General features: G+C 49.2%; 1 protein-coding gene across 2 annotated transcripts in view; it reads left to right on the top strand.

The window, feature by feature from the left end:
- Positions 1-23,649, top strand: part of LOC139748046 (uncharacterized) — a 538,085-nt gene that overhangs the window by 158,865 nt on the left and 355,571 nt on the right. For both annotated transcript variants that reach the window (XM_071660616.1, XM_071660617.1), the window contains exons 2-3: positions 20,505-20,682; positions 22,405-22,551. In XM_071660616.1, coding sequence (XP_071516717.1) covers positions 20,505-20,682; positions 22,405-22,551 — 325 coding nt within the window. The remainder of the gene's footprint in view (positions 1-20,504; positions 20,683-22,404; positions 22,552-23,649) is intronic.

A 23,649-nucleotide genomic window follows, 5' to 3' on the forward strand; every position in this document is an offset into this window, starting at 1 on the left:
TGACAACACGCTCGAGGCTGTGGTGTCTGTGACAACACCGTCCGAGTCTGTGGTGTCTGTGACAACACGCTCGAGGCTGTGGTGTCTGTGACAACACCGCTCGAGGCTGTGGTGTCTGTGACAACACCGCTCGAGGCTGTGGTGTCTGTGACAACACCGCTCGAGGCTGTGGTGTCTGTGACAACACCGCTCGAGGCTGTGGTGTCTGTGACAACACCGCTCGAGGCTGTGGTGTCTGTGACAACACCGCTCGAGGCTGTGGTGTCTGTGACAACACCGCTCGAGGCTGTGGTGTCTGTGACAACACCGCTCGAGGCTGTGGTGTCTGTGACAACACCGCTCGAGGCTGTGGTGTCTGTGACAACACCGCTCGAGTCTGTGGTGTCTGTGACAACACCGCTCGAGGCTGTGGTGTCTGTGACAACACCGCTCGAGGCTGTGGTGTCTGTGACAACACCCTCACCTGACTCACACTGACCCACCTCCCCTACCTGACTCACACTGACCCACCTCCACTACCTGACTCACACTGACCCACCTCCCCTACCTGACTCACACTGACCCACCTCCCTTCACCTGACTCACACTGACCCACCTCCACTACCTGACTCATACTGACCCACCTCCCTTCACCTGACTCATACTGACCCACCTCCCCTACCTGACTCACACTGACCCACCTCCCCTCACCTGACTCATACTGACCTACCTCCCTTACCTGAATCACACTGACCCACCTTCCCTCACCTGACTCACACTGACCCACCTCTACTACCTGACTCACACTGACCCACCTCCACTACCTGACTCACACTGACCCACCTCCCCTCACCTGACTCATACTGACCTACCTCCCTTACCTGACTCACACTGACCCACCTTCCCTCACCTGACTCATACTGACCCACCTCCACTACCTGACTCACACTGACCCACCTCCACTACCTGACTCACACAGACCCACCTCCACTACCTGACTCATACTGACCCACCTCCCCCTACCTGACTCACACTGACCCACCTCCCCTACCTGACTCATACTGACCCACCTCACCATGTACGGGTGGCCGGGTAGATAGATAGATAACACACATACAAATACACACATTTAGATCTCGTATATATATATATATATATATATATATATATATATATATATATATATATATATATATATATATATATTGGAAAGGATCACAATTTTGCACGTGATCAAGACATTCCTATGAGTCCACGGGGGAAAATGAAACACGATAAGTTCCCAAGTGCACTTTCGTGTCATAATCACATCATCAGGGGAGACACAAGAGAAAAATTAAAGTCAGTTGATATACATCGAAGAGACGAAGCCAGGACTCCTAGCTTCGTCTCTTCGATGTATATATATATATATATATATATATATATATATATATATATATATATATATATATATATATTCCATCATGATTAACGTCTTCGTTGAACGTCGTTTTAATGTCTCGTTTTCTCTCTCTTTCCAGGTCTGTGGCGAAGAAAATGGAACATTCATGTTACATGTTAGATAGTGAAGTAGGTGAGTGTGACATGACGTTTTCTATGTCAAAATCGAACTCGCTTCGTACCAGAGGATGGTTCGATGGTCCTTTTGGCGTTGCTGGCACGGGCCACTGGGCCTGAAACGAAGAGGCACAGGTCGGGGAGAAAACACACACACACACACACACCTCTGCTACTGATTGTAGCGCAGCTGTGGGTACAGTTTTGTTGTACTTCGAGTCTTCCTTTGTGGTTAGGCAAAGCATGGTGGGGGATAGCGTAGGTGGATGGGGTACGTGGGGGTTAGGTGGGGATAGCGTAGGTGGATGGGGTACGTGGGGGTTAGGTGGGGATAGCGTAGGTGGATGGGGTACGTGGGGCTAAGGGGGATAGCGTAGGTGGATGGGGTACGTGGGGGTTAGGTGGGGGATAGCGTAGGTGGATGGGGTACGTGGGGGTTAGGTGGGGATAGCGTAGGTGGATGGGGTACGTGGGGCTAAGGGGGATAGCGTAGGTGGATGGGGTACGTGGGGCTAAGGGGGATAGCGTAGGTGGATGGGGTACGTGGGGCTAAGGGGGATAGCGTAGGTGGATGGGGTACGTGGGGGTTAGGTGGGGATAGCGTAGGTGGATGGGGTACGTGGGGGTTAGATGGGGATAGCGTAGGTGGATGGGGTACGTGGGGCTAAGGGGGGATAGCGTAGGTGGATGGGGTACGTGGGGGTTACGTGGGGGATAGAGTGGGTGGATGGGGTACGTGGGGGTTAGGTGGGGATAGCGTAGGTGGATGGGGTACGTGGGGCTAAGGGGGATAGCGTAGGTGGATGGGGTACGTGGGGGCATGGTGGGGGATAGCGTAGGTGGATGGGGTACGTGGGGGCATGTGAGGGATAGCGTAGGCGGATGGGGTACGTGGGGGTTAGGAGGGGGATAGCGTAGGTGGATGGGGTACGTGGGGGTTAGGTGGGGATAGCGTAGGTGGATGGGGTACGTGGGGTTAGTAAACTAGGTGGGTGGGGATTTCGATGTTAGTAAACCCCGTATTTCAAGGAGGTAAAAAGACCCCAGCCCTTGGGTTCGAACCCCGTACTTCAAGGAGATGAAAAGCCCCCCTCCCTTGGGTTCGCACCCCGTATTTCAAGGTGGTGAAAAGACCCCCCCTTCCTTGGGTTCGAACCCCGTATTTCATGGAGGCGAAGAGACCCCCCCCCCTTCCTTGGGTTCGCACCCCGTATTTCAAGGAGGTAAACAGACCCCCCTCCCTTCCCTTGGGTTCGAACCCCTTACTTCAAGGAGGTAAACAGACCCCATTGGGTTCGAACCCCGTATTTCATGTTGGTAAAGAGACCCCAAGCCCTTGGGTTCGCACCCCCTTATTTCCCGGTGGGGCCTCGAACCACGGGCCTGGTTTTTGGACCATGGGTGTCAGAATGGCCAGTGTTCAGAGCCACTGTGTTTCAGGCCCCTTTGGGGAAATGGGTATAAGGGATGGGGCGTGAAGGCCAGAAACCCCAGTTGCAATTGGTCAAATTGCTTCGTCCGTTGCGTGACATTGTCGTGGCACGAATGTGGGAAGTTCGTGGCACGAATGTGGGAAGTTCGTGGCACGAATGTGGGAAGTTCGTGGCACGAATGTGGGAAGTTCGTGGCACGAATGTGGGAAGTTCGTGGCACGAATGTGGGAAGTTCGTGGCACGAATGTGGGAAGTTCGTGGCACGAATGTGGGAAGTTCGTGGCACGGATGTGGGAAGTTCGTGGCACGAATGTGTGAGGTTCGTGGCACGAATGTGGGAAGTTCGTGGCACGAATGTGGGAAGTTCGTGGCACGAATGTGGGAAGTTCGTGGCACGAATGTGGGAAGTTCGTGGCACGAATGTGGGAAGTTCGTGGCACGAATGTGGGAAGTTCGTGGCACGAATGTGGGAAGTTCGTGGCACGAATGTGTGAGGTTCGTGGCACGAATGTGGGAAGTTCGTGTGTTTTTAGGGGGGTTGAGTTTACGCCCACGAACCCCTTGAACACGCCTGTAGGACCATGGTTCGGACCACCCCCTCTTAGATGGAGGTTCGTCAGAGACGTGGCTTTCGCACGCAAGGGCGTTGTAGGCTTTCGCACGCAAGGGCGTCGCACTTTCGTGCAGGAGGAACCTTGGATCCAGCCTTTGTGGGACATAGACCACGCTTCACGAACGGATCTGGCTCACGAATATAGTGAACATTCGTGAGCCATACGTTGTTGTGGTCTCTCTGTCTGTCTCACACACACACGAAATTGAGGATTCGTGTGTTTACGTCTTGGAATCTTTCGTGTTTGCGCGTGCGCCGTTCATCCCTCTTTGCCACTGTCATGTGGCTGTGTTCTCTGTCTCTCTCTGTCTCTCTCTCTCGCGCGCTGCTGCCGTCTCTCTGTCTCTCTCTCAGGCATAGCCCTTACCCACGCCCACCCACGCCAGCGCTGCTCTGTCTCTCTCTGTCTCTCACAGACACAGACGACCCAGGACCAACGTTTCTGTCTCTCTCTGTCTCTCACAGACACAGACGACCCCAGGACCAGCGCTGCTGTCTCTCTCTGTCTCTCACAGACACAGACGACCCAGGACCAACGTTTCTGTCTCTCTCTGTCTCTCACAGACACAGACGACCCCGGACCAGTGTTTATGTCTCTCTCTGTCTCTCACAGACACAGACGACCCCGGACCAGTGTTTCTGTCTCTCTCTGTCTCTCACAGACACAGACGACCCCGGACCAGTGTTTCTGTCTCTCTCTGTCTCTCACAGACACAGACGACCCCGGACCAGCGCTGGTCTGTCTCTCTCTGTCTCTCACAGACACAGACGACCCCGGACCAGTGTTTCTGTCTCTCTCTGTCTCTCACAGACACAGACGACCCCGGACCAGTGTTTCTGTCTCTCTCTGTCTCTCACAGACACAGACGACCCCGGACCAGCGCTGGTCTGTCTCTCTCTGTCTCTCACAGACACAGACGACCCCAGGACCCTTAGCCCCCCACCCCCAACCCCCCCATCTTTCCTCCCCCCCCCCCACACACGCCCCCGCGCGCGCCTGGGATACGCCCGGCAGCACAGCTAATGAAGTGTGGGACTGTGTGGGGATTTGTGGGGTGTGTGTGTGTGTGTGTGTGTGTGTGTGTGTGTGTGTGTGTATCTCCTGTGTTTACGTGACCGCGCCTTCCACGCCTGGCTATCTTGGCCAACGCCACGCATGGCGAGCTGGCCCACACCACGCCTGGCGAGCTGGCCCACACCACGCATGGCTGGCTATCTTGCCCACACCACGCCTTGCCATCTGGCCCACGCCACGCCTGGCTATCTGGCCCACACCACGCCTCCCACGCCTGGCTACCATGCCCACACCACGCCTCCCACGCCTGGCTACCATGCCCACACCACGCCTTGCCATCTGGCCCACGCCACGCCTGGCTATCTGACCCACACCATGCCTCCCACGCCTGGCTATCTTGTCCACGCCACTCGTGGAATATTCCCCACACCACGCCTGGCTGTCTGGCCCACGCCACGCCTGGCTATCTGGCCCTCCCATGTGTACATCAGAGATGTACGGAGGTACAACCCTCCCATGTGTACGTCAGAGATGTACGGAGGTACGACCCTCCCATGTGTGCATCAGAGATGTACGGAGGTACGACCCTCCCATGTGTGCGTCAGAGATGTACGGAGGTACGGCCCTCCCATGTGTACATCAGAGATGTACGGAGGTACGACCCTCCCATGTGTACGTCAGAGATGTACGGAGGTACGACCCTCCCATGTGTACGTCAGAGATGTACGGAGGTACGACCCTCCCATGTGTACGTCAGAGATGTACGGAGGTACGACCCTCCCATGTGTACATCAGAGATGTACGGAGGTACGACCCTCCCATGTGTACGTCAGAGATGTACGGAGGTACGACCCTCCCATGTGTACGTCAGAGATGTACGGAGGTACGACCCTCCCATGTGTACGTCAGAGATGTACGGAGGTACGACCCTCCCATGTGTACGTCAGAGATGTACGGAGGTACGACCCTCCCATGTTTACGTCAGAGATGTAGGGAGGTACGACCCTCCCATGTGTACGTCAGAGATGTACGGAGGTACGACCCTCTTGTGTACGTGAGATGCACGAGGTACGACCCCTCTATGAAATGGTGACCTTAGCCCTTTGACCAGATCCTTAAGGGCCCTGTTATAGTTGAAGTCGTCGTATCCAAGGGTCGTACCGTCGTGCTCAAGGGGTCGTATACCGTCGTGCTCAAGGGTCGTATACCGTCGTGCTCAAGGGTCGTATACCGTCGTGCTCAAGGGTCGTATACCGTCGTGCTCAAGGGTCGTATACCGTCGTGCTCAAGGGTCGTATATACCGTCGTGCTCAAGGGTCGTATACCGTCGTGCTCAAGGGTCGTATACCGTCGTGCTCAAGGGTCGTATATACCGTCGTGCTCAAGGGTCGTCCTGTCGTGCTCAAGGGTCGTACTGTCGTGCTCAAGGGTCGTACTGTCGTGCTCAAGGGTCGTATACCGTCGTGCTCAAGGGTCGTATATACCGTCGTGCTCAAGGGTCGTCCTGTCGTGCTCAAGGGTCGTACTGTCGTGCTCAAGGGTCGTACTGTCGTGCTCAAGGGTGAGTGTTCACTGCTGGGAGACATATTGGAGGTGAGTGTTCACTGCCCTTTGACCTTGATGGGCCTGACCTTTGACCTTTGACCCGTGAGGACGACCTCTTTACGAACGAGGTCGTCCTTGACTTCAAGTCGTCCGTGGGGCAAGACGGTGGTAACCCACCCGCCCTCTGGGGTGTCGCTAAGGGTGGCATTCCCACCGTGACCTCAGGGCACTGTGGGCATTAACGTCTCTGGGGGAGATGTGTGGGGGTGTGTGGTCGACTGGGGGATGCATTATGGTGCATCCGGTTGGGATCTCTGGGGTCAGTGCCCTTCTACCCACACACCCCCACACAGTTTGGCATCTCTGGGGGCAGTACCACCCCACACACCCCCACACAGTTTGGCATCTCTGGGGTCAGTGCCCTTCCACCTACCCACCCCCATACAGTTTGGCATCTCTGGGGTCAGTATCCTTCCACACACTTCCACACACCCCCACACAGTTTGGCATCTCTGGGGTCAATACCCTTTCACCGACCCACCCCCATACAGTTTGGCATCTCTGGGGTCAGTATCCTTCCACACACTTCCACACACCCCCACACAGTTTGGCATCTCTGGGGTCAATACCCTTCCCCACACCCCCACACAGTTTGGCATCTCTGGGGTCAGTATCCTTCCACACACTTCCACACACCCCCACACAGTTTGACATCTCTTGGGTCAGTGCCCTTCCACCCACACCCCCACACAGTTTGGCATCTCTGGGGTCAATACCACCCCACACACCCCCACACAGTTTGACATCTTTAGGGTCAATACCACCCCACACACCCCCACACAGTTTGGCATCTCTGGGGTCAATACCACCCCACACACCCCCACACAGTTTGGCATCTCTGGGGGCAGTACCACCCCACACACCCCCACGCAGTTTGACATCTCTGGGGTCAGTATCCTTCCACACACTTCCACACACACCCTCACAGTTTGGCATCTCTGGGGTCAATACCCTTCCCCACACCCCCACACAGTTTGGCATCTCTGGGGTCAGTATCCTTCCACACACTTCCACACACCCCCACACGGTTTGACATCTCTTGGGTCAGTACCCCTCCACACACCCCCACACAGTTTGACATCTCTGGGGTCAGTGCCCTTCCACCCACACCCCCACACAGTTTGGCATCTCTGGGGTCAATACCACCCCACACACCCCCACACAGTTTGGCATCTCTGGGGTCAATACCCTTCTACACCCCCACACAGTTTGGCATCTCTGGGGTCAATACCCTTCCCCACCCCCACACAGTTTGACATCTCTGGGGTCAGTACCACCCCACACACCCCCGCACAGTTTGGCATCTCTGGGGCAATACCACCCCACACACCCCCACACAGTTTGGCATCTCTGGGGTCAATACCCTTCTACACCCCCACACAGTTTGGCATCTCTGGGGTCAATTCCCACCCACACCCCCACACAGTTTGACATCTCTGGGGTCAATACCCTTCCCCACCCCCACACACACCCAGAGGGTCCTTCCCCCCGTCCAACCACAATCAACCACAACCCTTACTAACCCCCCTTCCAACCACAATCAACCACAGTTCATATTAACCCCCGTTTGCTACCACCATCAACCACAATCCCTATTAACCACCATTCACTACCACCATCAACCACAATCCCTATTAACCACCATCAACCACAATCCCTACTAACCACCATCAACCACAATCCATACTAACCCCCATTCACTACTACCATCAACCACAATCCATATTAACCACTATTTACTACCACCATCAACCACAATTCATATTAACCCCGTTTACTACCACCATCAACCACAATCCATATTGACCCCCATTCACTACCACCATCAACCACAATCCATATTGACCCCCATTCACTACCACCATCAACCACAATCCATACTAACCACCATTCACTACCACCATCAACCACAATCCATACTAACCCCCATTCACTACTACCATCAACCACAATCCATATTAACCACTATTTACTACCACCATCAACCACAATTCATATTAACCCCCGTTTACTACCACCATCAACCACAATCCATATTGACCCCCATTCACTACCACCATCAACCACAATCCATATTGACCCCCATTTACTACCACCATCAACCACAATCCATACTAACCACCATTTACTACCACCATCAACCACAATCCATATTGACCCCCATTTACTACCACCATCAACCACAATCCATACTAACCCCCATTTACTACCACCATCAACCACAATCCATACTAACCCCCATTCACTACCACCATCAACCACAATCCCTATTAACCACCATTCACTACCACCATCAACCACAATCCATACTAACCCCCATTCACTACCACCATCAACCACAATCCATACTAACCCCCATTCACTACCACCATCAACCACAATCCCTATTAACCACCATTCACTACCACCATCAACCACAATCCATACTAACCCCCGTTTACTACCACCATCAACCACAATCCATACTAACCACCATTTACTACCACCATCAACCACAATCTATATTAACCACCATTTACTACCACCATCAACCACAATCCCCATTTACTACCACCATCAACCACAATCCCTACTAACCACCATCAACCACAATCCCCATTTACTACCACCATCAACCACAATCTATATTAACCCCCATTTACTACCACCATCAACCACAATCCCTATAACCACCATCAACCACAATCCCCATTTACTACCACCATCAACCACAATCTATATTAACCCCCATTTACTACCACCATCAACCACAATCCCTACTAACCACCATCAACCACAATCCCCATTTACTACCACCATCAACCACAATCTATATTAACCCCCATTTACTACCACCATCAACCACAATCCCTATAACCACCATCAACCACAATCCCTACCAACCACCATCAACCACAATCCCTACCAACCACCATCAACCACAATCCCTATAACCCCCATTCTCGGACCAGCTCCCCCGTACCCAGGGTGTTCTCCCCAGAGATTCTTGCCGGGGAGGGCGAGCTAATGGGCACTTCCTCCCCCGTTCTCCGGGGGCGTCTCCTCCTAACCCACTAACTTATTATTTCCTCCCTGCCACTACCCCCTGCCACTACCCCCCCCAGAGGTCTGAGGGCGCCGCCCTTTGAGTAGCGAAGCCCTTCTGCGTATGTCTGAGCTGGCTTCCTCTGTCCCCCCCCCCGTACACCACCTCCCCAGTGTCCTCTCCATGTATACCTCACGTATCCTTCTGTGCCACCACTCCTATGTATACTTCAGAGTCCTGTCCATGTATACCTCACGTATCCTTCTGTGCCACCCCTCCTATGTATACTTCAGTGTCCTCTCCATGTATATCTCACGTATCCTTCACTGCCCCTCCTATGTATACTCCAGTGTCCTATCCTTCACTACCCTTCCTATGTGTCCTCCAGTGTCCTCTCCATGTATACCTCACGTATCCTTCTGTGCCACCCCTCCTATGTATACTTCAGAGTCCTGTCCATGTATACCTCACGTATCCTTCTGTGCCACCACTCCTATGTATACTGCAGTGTCCTGTCCATGTATACCTCACGTATCCTTCTGTGCCACCCCTCCTATGTATACTTCAGTGTCCTCTCCATGTATATCTCACGTATCCTTCACTACCCCTCCTATGTATACTCCAGTGTCCTATCCTTCACTACCCTTCCTATGTGTCCTCCAGTGTCCTCTCCATGTATACCTCACGTATCCTTCTGTGCCACCCCTCCTATGTATACTTCAAAGTCCTGTCCATGTATACCTCACGTATCCTTCTGTGCCACCACTCCTATGTATACTTCAGAGTCCTGTCCATGTATACCTCACGTATCCTTCTGTACCACTCTTATGTATACTCCAGTGTTCTATCCTTTACTACCCTTCCTATGTATCCTCTAGTGTCCTCTCCATGTATACCTCACGTATCCTTCTGTGCCACCACTCCTATGTATACTGCAGTGTCCTCTCCATGTATACCTCACGTATCCTTCTGTGCCACCCCTCCTATGTATACTTCAGTGTCCTCTCCATGTATACCTCACGTATCCTTCTGTGCCACCACTCCTATGTATATTGCAGTGTCCTCTCCATGTATACCTCACGTATCCTTCACTACCCCTCCTATGTATACTCCAGTGTCCTATCCTTCACTACCCTTCCTATGTATCCTCCAGTGTCCTCTCCATGTATACCTCACGTATCCTTCTGTGCCACCCCTCCTATGTATACTTCAGTGTCCTCTCCATGTATACCTCACGTATCCCTCTGTCCCACCACTCCTATGTATACTTCAGTGTCCTCTCCATGTATACCTCACGTATCCTTCTGTACCACCCCTCCTATGTATACTGCAGTGTCCTGTCCATGTATACCTCACGTATCCTTGTGTGCCACCCCTCCTATGTATACTTCAGAGTCCTGTCCATGTATATCTCACGTATCCTTCACTGCCCCTCCTATGTATACTCCAGTGTTCTATCCTTTACTACCCTTCCTATGTATCCTCCAGTGTCCTGTCCATGTATACCTCACGTATCCTTCTGTGCCACCACTCCTATGTATACTTCAGTGTCCTCTCCATGTATACCTCACGTATCCTTTTGTGCCACCCCTCCTATGTATACTTCAGTGTCCTGTCCATGTATACCTCACGTATCCTTCTGTGCCACCACTCCTATGTATACTTCAGTGTCCTCTCCATGTATACCTCACGTATCCTTCTGTGCCACCACTCCTATGTATACTTCAGTGTCCTCTCCATGTATACCTCACGTATCCTTCTGTGCCACCCCTCCTATGTATACTGCAGTGTCCTGTCCATGTATACCTCACGTATCCTTCTGTGCCTCCACTCCTATGTATACTTCAGAGTCCTGTCCATGTATACCTCACGTATCCTTCTGTACCACCACTCCTATGTATACTTCAGAGTCCTGTCCATGTATACCTCACGTATCCTTCTGTGCCTCCACTCCTATGTATACTTCAGAGTCCTGTCCATGTATACCTCACGTATCCTTCTGTGCCACCACTCCTATGTATACTTCAGTGTCCTGTCCATGTATACCTCACGTATCCTTCTGTGCCACCCCTCCTATGTATAAACAATGTCATTTTCTCTTGCCGCTTCGTTTTCTGTTGTTGTTCATAATATCTGTCTGTAAACAAGATGTGTAAACAGTGTGTGTGTGTGTGTAAACAATGTCATTTTCTCTTGCCGCTTCGTTTTCTGTTGTTGTTCATAATATCTGTCTGTAAACAGGTTAAGGTGTGTAAACAATGTGTGTGTGTGTGTGTGTGTGTGTGTATGTAAACAATGTGTGTGTGTGTGTGTGTGTGTGTGTGTGTGTGTGTGTGTATGTAAACAATGTGTGTGTGTGTGTGTGTGTGTGTGTGTGTGTGTGTGTGTGTGTGTGTGTGTGTATGTAAACAATGTGTGTGTGTGTGTGTGTGTGTGTGTGTGTGTGTGTGTGTATGTAAACAATGTGTGTGTGTGTGTGTGTGTGTGTGTGTGTGTGTGTGTGTGTGTGTGTGTGTGTTGTGTAAACAATGTGTGTGTTTGTGTGTGTGTGTGTATGTGTGTGTGTGTGTGTATGTGTGTGTGTGTATGTGTGTGTGTGTGTGTATGTGTGTGTGTGTGTGTGTGTGTGTGTGTGTGTGTGTGTGTGTGTGTGTGTGTGTGTAAACATTTGCTTTGTAATGAGGCCTGATGGTGTAAACAGGTGGTGTTGGACATGAAAACCGGTTCGATTGGAACCAAGAACCGATGTGAACCAGAATCTATGTGAAAACCGGTTCGTTTGGAACCAAGAACCGATATGAACCAGCATCTATGTGAAAACCGGTTCGATTGGAACCAAGAACCGATGTGAACCATATGTGAAAACCGGTTCGAATGGAACCAAGAACCGATGTGAATCTATGCGAAAACCGGTTCGTTTGGAACCAAGAACCGATGTGAACCGGAATCTATGTGAAAACCGGTTCGTTCCCGCGTTAGCGAGGTAGCCTTAAGAACAGAGGACTGAGCCGTGGAGGGAATATCCTCACTTGGCTCCCTTCTCTGTTCCTTCTTTTGGAAAAAAAAACGAGATGGGGGGGGTTTTGGGGGGGTTGGGGGGGGGGGGGGGATACGTGCTTATACTCCTATTGGGCGAGGAAGAATAGCCCCTATGGACGTATTCGGTACGACACACACACACACACACACACACACACACACGCCACTACCCTCGCCACTACCCTCCATCATCAACAGAGAAGCCAGCCACACAGACTCGTCTCGCTATATGCATTTAAATGGTGGTGATGTGGGCAGACGACCCACCTAGTAGCTATGATGTGGCGGGGGGGGAAATGGTGATCCTCAAACCTAGCCACTTCCAGCCACTTGCTGATCTCCCCAACACTCCTTTCTCCCCCCACTTCCTTCCTCCCTCCCAATGAGCCACGGGGCTTGGGCAGCTGCCATGCCAAAAGGGAGGTGGCAGGGTCGTGAGGGCAGATGTGGGTAGTGGCAGGGGTCGTGAGGGCAGGTGTGGGTGGTGGCAGGGTTCGTGAGGGCTAGTGTAGGTGGTGGCATGGTCGTGAGGGCTGGTGTGGGTAGTGGCAGGGTTCGTGAGAGCAGGTGTGGGTAGTGGCAGGGTTCGTGAGGGCTGGTGTAGGTAGTGGCAGGGTTCGTGAGGGCAGGTGTGGGTGGTGGCAGGGTTCGTGAGGGCAGGTGTGGGTAGTGGCATGGTCGTGAGGGCAGGTGTGGGTAGTGGCAGGGTTCGTGAGGGCAGGTGTGGGTAGTGGCATGGTCGTGAGGGCAGGTGTGGGTGGTGGCAGTGGTCGTGAGGGCAGATGTAGGTGGTGGCAGGGGTCGTGAGGGCAGGTGTGGGTGGTGGCAGGGTTCGTGAGGGCAGGTGTGGGTGGTGGCAGGGCCTTGGTAGTAGCAGGGTGGTGGTGGAAGCAGAGCCCTTCTGATGGCAGGATGGTGGCAGGGTCATGATGCTAGGTAGAGGGGGGGTAAGGTAGTGGCTGGTGGCAGGGCCTTAGAAATAGCAGGGTGGTGGTGGAAGCAGCGCCGCTGTGGTGGCAGGGAGAGCCATATCGGTGGTGGGAGCAGACCGCTGTGGTGGCAGGGCCAGCTATAGTGGTGTTGGAAGCAGCGCCGCTGTGGTGGTAGGCAGGGCCAGCCATAGTGGTGGTAGGAGAACAGCGCCGCTGTGGTGTCAGGGCCAGCCATACTGGTGGTGGTGGTGTCAGGGCCAGCCATAGTGGTGGTAGGAGAGCCAGCGCCACTGTGATGGTGGCAGGCAGGGGTTTGAGCCTTTGCCCCCCCCCCCCCCCCTGCTTAGCACCCTGGTCAGGCGCGAACCATAACTTCCCTTGGTAGAGGCTGGTGGTGGTAGGGGCGCCCCGCCCCGCCCCGCCCCGCCCCGCCCCGCCCCGCCGGTGCTCGGGGCCACAGTAAGCCCAGTTAAGCCTTGGTTCCTACCCTCCCTCCCTCCCCTTAGCAAAGTTCGACTTCAGTCAGTGGTCGTTATAGTCGAAGTGTTGAGCCCCCCCCCCCCAGCAGAGTCGTAACGACCCCCCCCCCTCCGTCAGCAGAGTCGTGACGACCCCCCTCCGTCAGCAGAGCCGTGACGACCCCCCCTCTCCGTCAGTACAGCCGTGACGACCCCCCCTCCTTCAGTAGAGTCGTGACGACCCCCCCCTCCGTCAGTAGAGTCGTGACGCCCCAACAGAGCAGTGACGACCCCCCCCCCCTCCGTCAGCAGAGTCGTGACGCCCCAACAGAGCCGTGACGACCCCCTCCGTCAGCAGAGTCGTAACGCCCCCCAGCAGAGTCGTGACGACCCCCCTCCGTCAGCAGAGCCGTGACGAGCCCCCTCCGTCAGCAGAGTCGTAACGCCCCCCAGCAGAGTCGTGACGACCCCCCTCCGTCAGCAGAGCCGTGACGACCCCCCTCCGTCAGCAGAGTCGTGACGACCCCCCTCCGTCAGCAGAGCCGTGACGACCCCCCTCTCCGTCAGTACAGCCGTGACGACCCCCCCCCCTCCTTCAGTAGAGCCGTGGCGACCCCCCCCCTCCGTCAGTAGAGTCGTGACGCCCCAACAGAGCAGTGACGACCCCCCCCCCCTCCGTCAGCAGAGTCGTGACGCCCCAACAGAGCCGTGACGACCCCCTCCGTCAGCAGAGTCGTAACGCCCCCCAGCAGAGTCGTGACGACCCCCCTCCGTCAGCAGAGCCGTGACGAGCCCCCTCCGTCAGCAGAGTCGTAACGCCCCCCAGCAGAGTCGTGACGACCCCCCTCCGTCAGCAGAGCCGTGACGACCCCCCCTCCGTCAGCAGAGTCGTGACGACCCCCCTCCGTCAGCAGAGCCGTGACGACCCCCCTCTCCGTCAGTACAGCCGTGACGACCCCCCCCCTCCTTCAGTAGAGCCGTGGCGACCCCCCCTCCGTCAGTAGAGTCGTGACGCCCCAACAGAGTCGTGACGACCCCCCTCCGTCAGCAGAGCCGTGACGCCCCCCCAGGAGCCGTGACGACCCCCCTCCGTCAGCAGAGCCGTAACGACCCCCCTCCCTCCCTTCGTCAGCAGAGCCGTGACGGACGACCCCCCCCCCCCCCATCTCCGTCAGCGCCACTCTCATGGCTGACACCCACCACCCACCTCCACCTCCTCCTCCCTCACCCACATCTTGGAAAATCATGGAAAACACTAAGGTCGTCTTCTCGCCTCAGGAGCCCAAAATGTCACTTGTCCAAAGTTACCCACAATGTCCACCTTCATCTCTGCCACAAGGGCGTGCATCGCTGTCTGATTCTCCTTTAAAAATGAATTAATCTCACTTGATCCTCGCGTTAGTTTCAGGACTTCAGAATTCAGGGCTTTAGGGGACGTGAGCGTTTTAAAAGCCCCCCCTGAAAAATGCCCCTGAAATTTGGAAACTCTAGGGACATTACGACCCTTATTTCACTTGCGAAACACCAGATTCATGTGTTCATTTTTTCCCCATTTAGCGAATAAAACAGCACAAAATGACTACATTACCCCCCTACTGTAGGGAGATCCTTGTGGTCCTAGTGGGACATATGAGGATATGGAAATGGATTTTTCCTACATGTAATTTTTTTTTTTTTATTGAAGTTTTAGCCTACTTTTGGCATTATTTATTTCCACAAACCTATTGGACGTTATTATTATGCCTCTGTACACTTCTGTGCCTTTGTTCCTTCAGCCACATATATACACTCGCTGCATATGTGGCCCTTAGAGCCACATATGTTGCATGTACATGTGACTCGGTCCTCCTTCGACCTTCTTCAGGAGGTTCGGGTAAAATGCGGGGATGGAGATAGGCCCCGAAGGCTTGCTGAAAGAGGCAAGAGAGGGGGGCGAAGAGGATGTCTTTGATGTGGTAGGTTTAGAAGAGTTAGAAATAGTGAATGATGGGCCATATCGTCAGGTAGAGTTAGAAAGTTAGAAAAGGTGAGGGATGGGCACCTATTGCCTGACACGTGCCGTGTGACTACGGCAAGGAGCCACAGAGGCGAGAGAACATTTAGCATACACGCCTTTATCTCAACGCTACTGTTCTTCCCCTGATGTTAAAAGCTGTGGGCCAAGGAGGAGAGGGATGCTGCAGGGCATAGATCACCCCAAGTCGATGATGGGAGGGGCTTTTGCCGCTGGCGAGGTCAGGAGATTTGGAGCCGACTTCTCGGTGAGCGGCCACTTTGGCCAGCACTGATCTCTGCAGGAGGCCTTGGGAATGTTAACACTGGGGGGTGATACGACTTCATGTACCTTCTTCCCCACCACTGTACCCGCTCTGTACCACTCATGTTGGGCAGTGGTTGCTCTTGTATTGGACTGTAAACCCTCCCTCCCCCCCACCCCTTAATTCTGCTGTACCTGCTCTTATTCGTGGACTGTACCTGCTTTCATGTCCTTAGACTGTAACCCCCCTAATTCTTCTGTACCTGCTCTTATTCATGGACTGTACCTATTCTTGTGTTGTCTTTGGACTGTAACCCCTCTCCCTTACTTCTCCTGTACCTGCTCTTATTCGTGGACTGTACCTGCTTTCATGTCCTTAGACTGTAACCCCCCTAATTCTTCTGTACCTGCTCTTATTCATGGACTGTACCTATTCTTGTGTTGTCTTTGGACTGTAACCCCTCTCCCTTACTTCTGCTGTACCTGCTCTTATTCATGGACTGTACCTATTCTTGTGTTGTCTTTGGACTGTAACCCCTCTCCCTTACTTCTGCTGTACCTGCTCTTATGTTGCCCTTGGATTGTACCTCTTCTGATACTGTACCTGCCCTCATATTGTACGTGGACTGTACTTGCGTGTGTGTTGTACCTGGACTATACCTACATTTATGGTGTACCTGGACTGTATCTGCTATGTTGTATTGGACTTTACCTGCTCTCATGTTGTAAGTGGACTGTACCTGCTCTCATATTTGGACTGCACATGCATTCACGTTGTGCTTGGACTGTACTTGCATTCATGTTGTACCTGGACTTGCTCATGTTGTACCTGGACTGTACCTGCTCTCATGTTGCATCTGGAATGTGCCTCTTTTCATTTCATAGCTGTAACGTACTTTCTCTTGTGTTGTACCTGGACTGTACCTGCTGTCATATTGTATTTAGACTGTATCTGCTCCCATGTCGTGTTAGGAGCATACCTGCTCTCTTCTTTTACGTGGACTGTACATGCCTGGATCAATTCAGTAGCTGTCCTCGTGTTGTACCTGGACTGTACCGGCTCGCATGCTGTACCTGGACTGAACCTATTTGTGTTGAACTTGGAGTATACTTGCTCTCTTGCTGTACCTGGACTGTACTTGCTCTCATGGTATACCCAGACTGTATTTGCTGTTATGTTGCACCTAGACTGTACCTGCTGTTGTGTTGTCCCTGAACTGTATCTGCTACAATGTTGTACATGGTTTGTATGTGCTATCATGTGATACGTAGACCCTTCCTACAGTCGTATACCTGGACTGTACCTGCTATTCTTTTGTACTTGGACTGTACCTATTATGTCGTATCTGGCCTGTACTTCATTGTGTTGTCCCTTGACTATATGTGTTATCTCATTCTCCCTGAACTGCACATGCTACCCTGTTGTACCTGGTATGTACTTGCGGTCATGTTGTACCCGAGCTGTACCTGCTATTATGTTACACCTGGAGTGTACCTACTATTGTGTTGGATCATACCTGTTATCATGCTGTAGTTGTTCCTGTAGTTGTTTCATGTTGTTTGTGGACTCTTCCTGCTATTGTGTTGTACCTGGAGTGAACCTGTTGTGTTGTACTTGGAATGTTACATCATTGAAAAAGATGAAAGGCTGGTTTGTACAGACCCTCAAAAGTTTTCAAGAAAAATGGCAGGCTGGATTTTTAAGCCTATTGAGACAAGCTAAATAAAGGTCATGATGATGTCCTTAAAAGCAATAATACTAGCCCCGCTAGAATTCTGTGATGTGCGAATATTGCCTCTCAAGGCAGACAGAATTTTAGAATTAAAACATGTGCAAGTTTGCAATTAACATTGTTGGAAATTTAAACTGCTCAAGCAGTTAAGAGCACTGAGGCTGCTATTTCTAGAGTGCTGACAGAAGAGATATTATAATTTCACACTTCGAAAGTCCTGGGAAGTTTGGTTCCCATTTGTCTTGGAAGGCTGTAAGACACTGCCTCAGATACATTAAGGTGTAGTTAACACAATGAGAAAACACTGTAAACATATGGGGCCTAAAGTGAATGCATTACCTGCAGCCATTATGAACACAACTGTTTAGTGGGAAAATTTATAAAGGAATTGGATAAGTACTTACAAAGTGCACTAGACCAACCAGCTTGTGGTGGCTATGTTGGCCTATGGGGCATGCTTCTCCAGCAGCTTATAAAGAAATACGACAGTTGGAATGTACCTTTAAGACAGTATATCGGACCAAGCTTTAGGGGTGAAAGACCTCTCCAAACCACTGTAAGATATATTGTTAGGAATTGTCCCCGACTGAGCATATAGAAGACCTCAGGTTGCATTGTAAAGTACACGAGGTAAAGTCTCAGACTGAGCTGTATGGGTAGGAAACCTTCAAAACTATTTCATGGTAAGTGTAAGGTAAGGTCCCAGGCTGATACGAGGTAGAATACCCTGAAAACCATCTTCAGGTATACTTAACCCTCATACTGCAGCAGTCCTGACATCCACCATACTTTATGTGAATGATACTTTTCAAGTACTCTGAAAATTGATCAACTTTGGTTTATTATGATTAACTAGAACATAGTTCCTAATTAAAGTAATATGAAAGGTAAAATAGTGAAACATGGACTTCTACAATATGTTCTGACACATATACTCCTTCACTGTCAGCTATATTAGGTAGCCTGAAAGTATTTTTAGACATGTAGTGAGCATGTATATTTTTTGGAAGTATTTTTGCCTTGAACACGTGTATGTTTACTAAGGACTTTCATGACTAGTGCCTGTTTTCTGGTATGTATGTCATAACTTCACAGATGTAACTTGAGGATGCAGACCCTTCACAAGCCCCCTTGATTATCATGTAACACGAGGCTGCAAATCTTTCTCAGGCCTTCTTGACATCTCCACGTGTCCTGACCTGTGTACGGAAAAAATATTAGCTAAAATGTCTGCTAAGAGTGTGAGGGATATCAGTACAAGTATTAGTTGTATACATCTCTTTGAGGAAGAGGTGGCTGATTCTTAGATTGTTGATATATACTCCCCAGCCACAGATAACAGAAGAAAAATGTCGGGTGTGTACACCCCAACCACGGCTAAAGGGGTAAGGTGAGGTACAGACCAAAACCCTCAGAGGATATGTGTATCTGAAGTTGACTAGAGGTCTTTCCCCACAGCATAAGGGTCAGTCAAAGATGTTGAATTGAGTTATTGGTTAACCGAGCTTTTGGAGTCCTCAGCCTACAGACCCATAGAACCACCACAAAGTGGTTCACTTTATAAATACTCATCCAAGGCCTTCATAAGATTTTCCACTGTGCACACCATGGTATTTTTGACAGCTACAGGCAGTATGATGAATAGTCTTGGGTCCTGGATGTTCAAAGTGTCACCTTACATTACCATATGTAAGGTGAGGGAAGGTAAGGTCTCTAACTAAGCTTTGGGGTTTGAAGACCTCCAAAACTATTGTATGGTATACATAATGTAAGATAGTGTATCATTCCAAGCTGTAGGGGTGGAGACTCCCAAAGCCATTGGAATCTATATGTAGAGTGAACTTAGGCCCTGGACCAAGATTTAGGAGTAGAAGATCTCCAAGACAAACATAAGGTTTTTGTTAAGTATGTGTGTACCTGCAGTGTATGTCTGCATCTTCTACTGATTCTTCATGGGTGAACTTTGGCTAGATTTTGTTAGCAGACATGTTAACTTTTAATTTTGCAGGTAATTATTAATCTGTTGGTGTAATTTCTGTTTTGTATGTTTTCAGTTACTGTATAGTGTTTTTATTATAGATCAATGAAAATTGTTCTCATTATTGTAAAGATATTTTTGGATATAACAACATAGAAATTGAGTTCTAGGAGAGGTGCTTTTAAGCACTTCTTTGACTTTAGAATTCTTAAATGGGTTATTATTTATAGTTACTTTATATATTCTTCTTGATAGATTTGAATAATTTGCATATTAGACCCTTAGTCTAATATGCCTTCTTGAAAAAATCCTGATGAATAGGCTAGTACATGTGTTAGTTATCATGTGAACAGTGTTTTGAGAATCAAAAAGCAAGATCCAGTGATATACTTTCATCTTTTTTGTGGACAGTTTAGCTCTGTATCCACAAGCCAACAATAGCAGATAAATACACGTACAGAATTGATGCCATGCCTACCAGGAGTGAGAGCTTATTAGATTGAACACTTATCCTGAGGGATCCTTCTGTTAAGTCTATTTCCTTGGAAGTTCAGAAGGATGTTTGTACCTAACAGTTTTTGAAGACAATCCTTCTTTGTCAATGTACAGCGGGGACAGGTCGCTGGGTTCTCAAGTGTATGTACACATCAGAATGCACAAGTATTTATGCATTGCTCTTGTTGGCTTGATTTAGTGATTGCTCTCTCTCTCTCTCTCTCTCTCTCTCTCTCTCTCTCTCTCTCTCTCTCTCTCTCTCTCTCTCTCTCTCTCAGGATACAATACTATATTATTGTAAACTTGTACTAAGAACTGTGTTTAAACTCTTTCATTGTATCAAATGCTTATTCTGATAATTTTATTTTTTTGTGTGTTGTAGGATGATGAAGACTTAACATTTGATGATGAAGGTGTGGTTCGCTCACGCCGTGAGATTGATGTGGCACCAGTGGCAGCTCCCTTGCAGGACTCTCCGGCCTTCCTCCCAGGTTTTCTTGGCTTTTCTGATGATGAAGATGCAGAAGGCTCAGCCATCGAAGGTTCCGGCTTGGAACCACGTAAGTCTCTCTCTGTCAGTTAGGAGAACTGAATCCTCTTCTGTGGCTGCAGTAAAGATGACCTGGTTTTGTATATTTGAAAGGTTTTTCTTTGGTTGAAGTAACGTTATGTCTGTCATGTCCATTCTTTTTGTGTAGCTTCATTTAAGTTAATTCTAGTACCAGTAATGTAAAATCTTGACCCTGGTTAATGCTGTTTACTTGAATATGGTGATTGGAAGTCACTGAAGGTCAGGGTTAAATAGCATTAGAAATGTTGTAGCCACTGCAGCCAAACATGCCACAAAATATTTTGTGAAAAGTACTTCCTTTGTGTGGTAACTAGGAGAAGGAGTTGCCCATCACCACCATTATAGGTCTGTAGGACTGACAGTAAGTGGACAGACAGCAATGATAAGATTTTATTAAAAAAGAAAAGATAGCATACAAACTTGTCAAAAGTAGTGACAGAGATGGACTAAGAAAGAGGAGAAAGAAGAAACAAAGTAGATATTGGAACAAAGGAAAGGAATTAGGTGAAGGAAGATAGAAAGGAAGGGATAGACCATTCCTAGGTCAAGTTACATAGATTTGATACCATGGGATGAGACCAGTGAATATGTTGGTTTGTCACTTAAGATTAGGTGAATGGGGGACTGGGTGGTAGCTTCCACCACTCAGCAATATAAATTTTATCAGGCAATGTACCACTCGAGTGAATCCAGTGTAACCAGCAGAAACAGTGACACACTCAGTATTATTGTTGTTGTTAAAAACATGGGAATAAGCAAAGAAAAGGTCAAAAAGACACTAGAAAGAAGCAACCCTTTCTTCATGAGGTGAAGGAAGAAAGCTTAGATTACAACATTCCTTTGACTGTCACAGCCAACTTGAATTAAAAAGATGACCTGTTTTTTCACCATAGAGGGACTTAAGATACCACATGAATAAAATATATATATTTACTAAGTAGTTGGCACTGGGATGAATACAACTGCTGCAGCTTTCAGGAAGACTTGTGTTATTCTCATAGACTTCATATTTGTAAATGTTGCCTCAGGACCAGACTGGTGGAACTCCTGATAAAGGAATGTAAAGTATGACCACTAAATATTTGCTCGTAAAAGTACCTCGCCTTGAATATAATCCATCAAACGTATATATTTTCAAGAGCCATAAGCTGTAAATTGACAAACTGATTTTATACAGTGTGTGTGCGTTGCTACCTCAGGCTACATGGTTGCAAGTTGGGAAGATCAAACCTTTATCAGCTGCTTGTTAATTACGATAAGATTGTAAGGCACTAGAGCAGTAGTAAGTTGCTGATATAAAACAAGATTGTAGAGGCACTGGGGTGTAAGATACAGATATATGATAAAATTGTGGAGGTACTGGAGCATTAGTAAGATACTGATGCATTATCTTTGTAGATCTTTGCCCTGGTGCTCGAGAGTTCGTATTTTCTTTTCATTTATGATTTTTTCTTTTAATTGTATTTCTGTTCTGCTTGCTATTATGAAGATTGTTATTTTTAGAATGTAGTATTGTCCCAGGTTGTGGGTATTGGCATGCATTTTTGTAATTGTATGAACACAGTGATTTTTGATGTATTAAGTTTCTTAGATTTTATATGTCTGCATTTTGGTCAAGTGTTTTTGTGTTTTAATACAGTTGATTTCCCTTAATATATGTGGGCTGTATGTGTTGTCTGACATGCTTGTGTGGTTTGATTTTTGCTTCAAGATCCACCCACCCATCCAACATGCCCTCCTGGACGATGGCAATGTCCTTCTGGCCGATGTGTTAGACGGTGTGATGGATTCAATGAATGCCTTGACGCTTCAGATGAGCTTGGTTGTGATACATTTACAACACAAGCCCCTGAAAGACGTAAGTTCATTTTGATATTTTGTAGCGACATTTGATTCAGTGTATGAAGGCACCCTTCATTGTGTGAACAGTTGCTTATGATAGGAAGTTATGGATCCCAAGCAACAGCTAAAGAAGTTACATATGTGTTTATTTTTTCAATAGACTTAGATTTGCATTAAGGAGTGGTTTCTTTTAATCATTACAATTCGGTGATGGCATTGTATACTTGGCTTCTATATTATGTCAAGTAATTTCCATCTTGAGTCCCTGAAAGATGTAAATGATGTAAGGGTGGAGGAGAGCTTAAGGCAGTCGTGCATTGGTTTGCTAGTATCCTAGTGGTTAGTGATTGTTCATTGTGTACAAATTGGGCTGCAGTACGAGAGAGCTTATGCTTTCAAGGGTAGAGTTTGTGCTGATATTAAGGCTAGGGTTTTGTATATATTCTTAGTTAAAGTCTCATCATACATACAAATTGCATTTGGCTGATAAGATGATTTTTGCTTCGCTGCTATTATTAAGAAAGAGACTCATTACTGTTTCATTTACAGTAATTGATTTAGGGATTTCCATGTAATGTTTGACTCTTTAGGATACAGATGTTCTTGATACTTCATAAGCTTTCAGAAAATGAACGGTTAAGGATGGAATTTTTTTCCTTGCCTCCTCACAACCTTGTGTCTTTGTGGGTTCTGATATTAGTTTCATTTTACTTAAAGAAAAAGTCAGATAGTTATTAGATATTTGATGAGCATTGATATCATGGGAGTAGAGAAAATACTGGGAGACAGGAAAGTCCATAGAGCATTGTTGTTGATAGGGGCCTCTGGTTTTGTTGCATTACATATTATAGCAATAGAGCTGATTTGAGCAATGCGGAAACTCTGATTAAGTATGATAGAAATAAAAGAATTTTATATATATATATTTATGGAGAAAAACTGGAGGAAGTCAAGTGTTTTAGATATCTGGGACTGGATTTGGCAACGGATGGAACCATGGAAGCGGAAGTGAGTTGCAGATTGGGGAAGGGGGGTGAAGGTTCTGGGAGCGTTGGAGAATGAGGAAGGTGAGAATGTTATCTCGGAGAGCAAAAATGGGTATGTTTAAGGAAAT

The sequence above is a fragment of the Panulirus ornatus genome, chromosome 72 (assembly GCF_036320965.1).
Source record: "Panulirus ornatus isolate Po-2019 chromosome 72, ASM3632096v1, whole genome shotgun sequence".
NCBI lineage: Eukaryota > Metazoa > Arthropoda > Malacostraca > Decapoda > Palinuridae > Panulirus > Panulirus ornatus.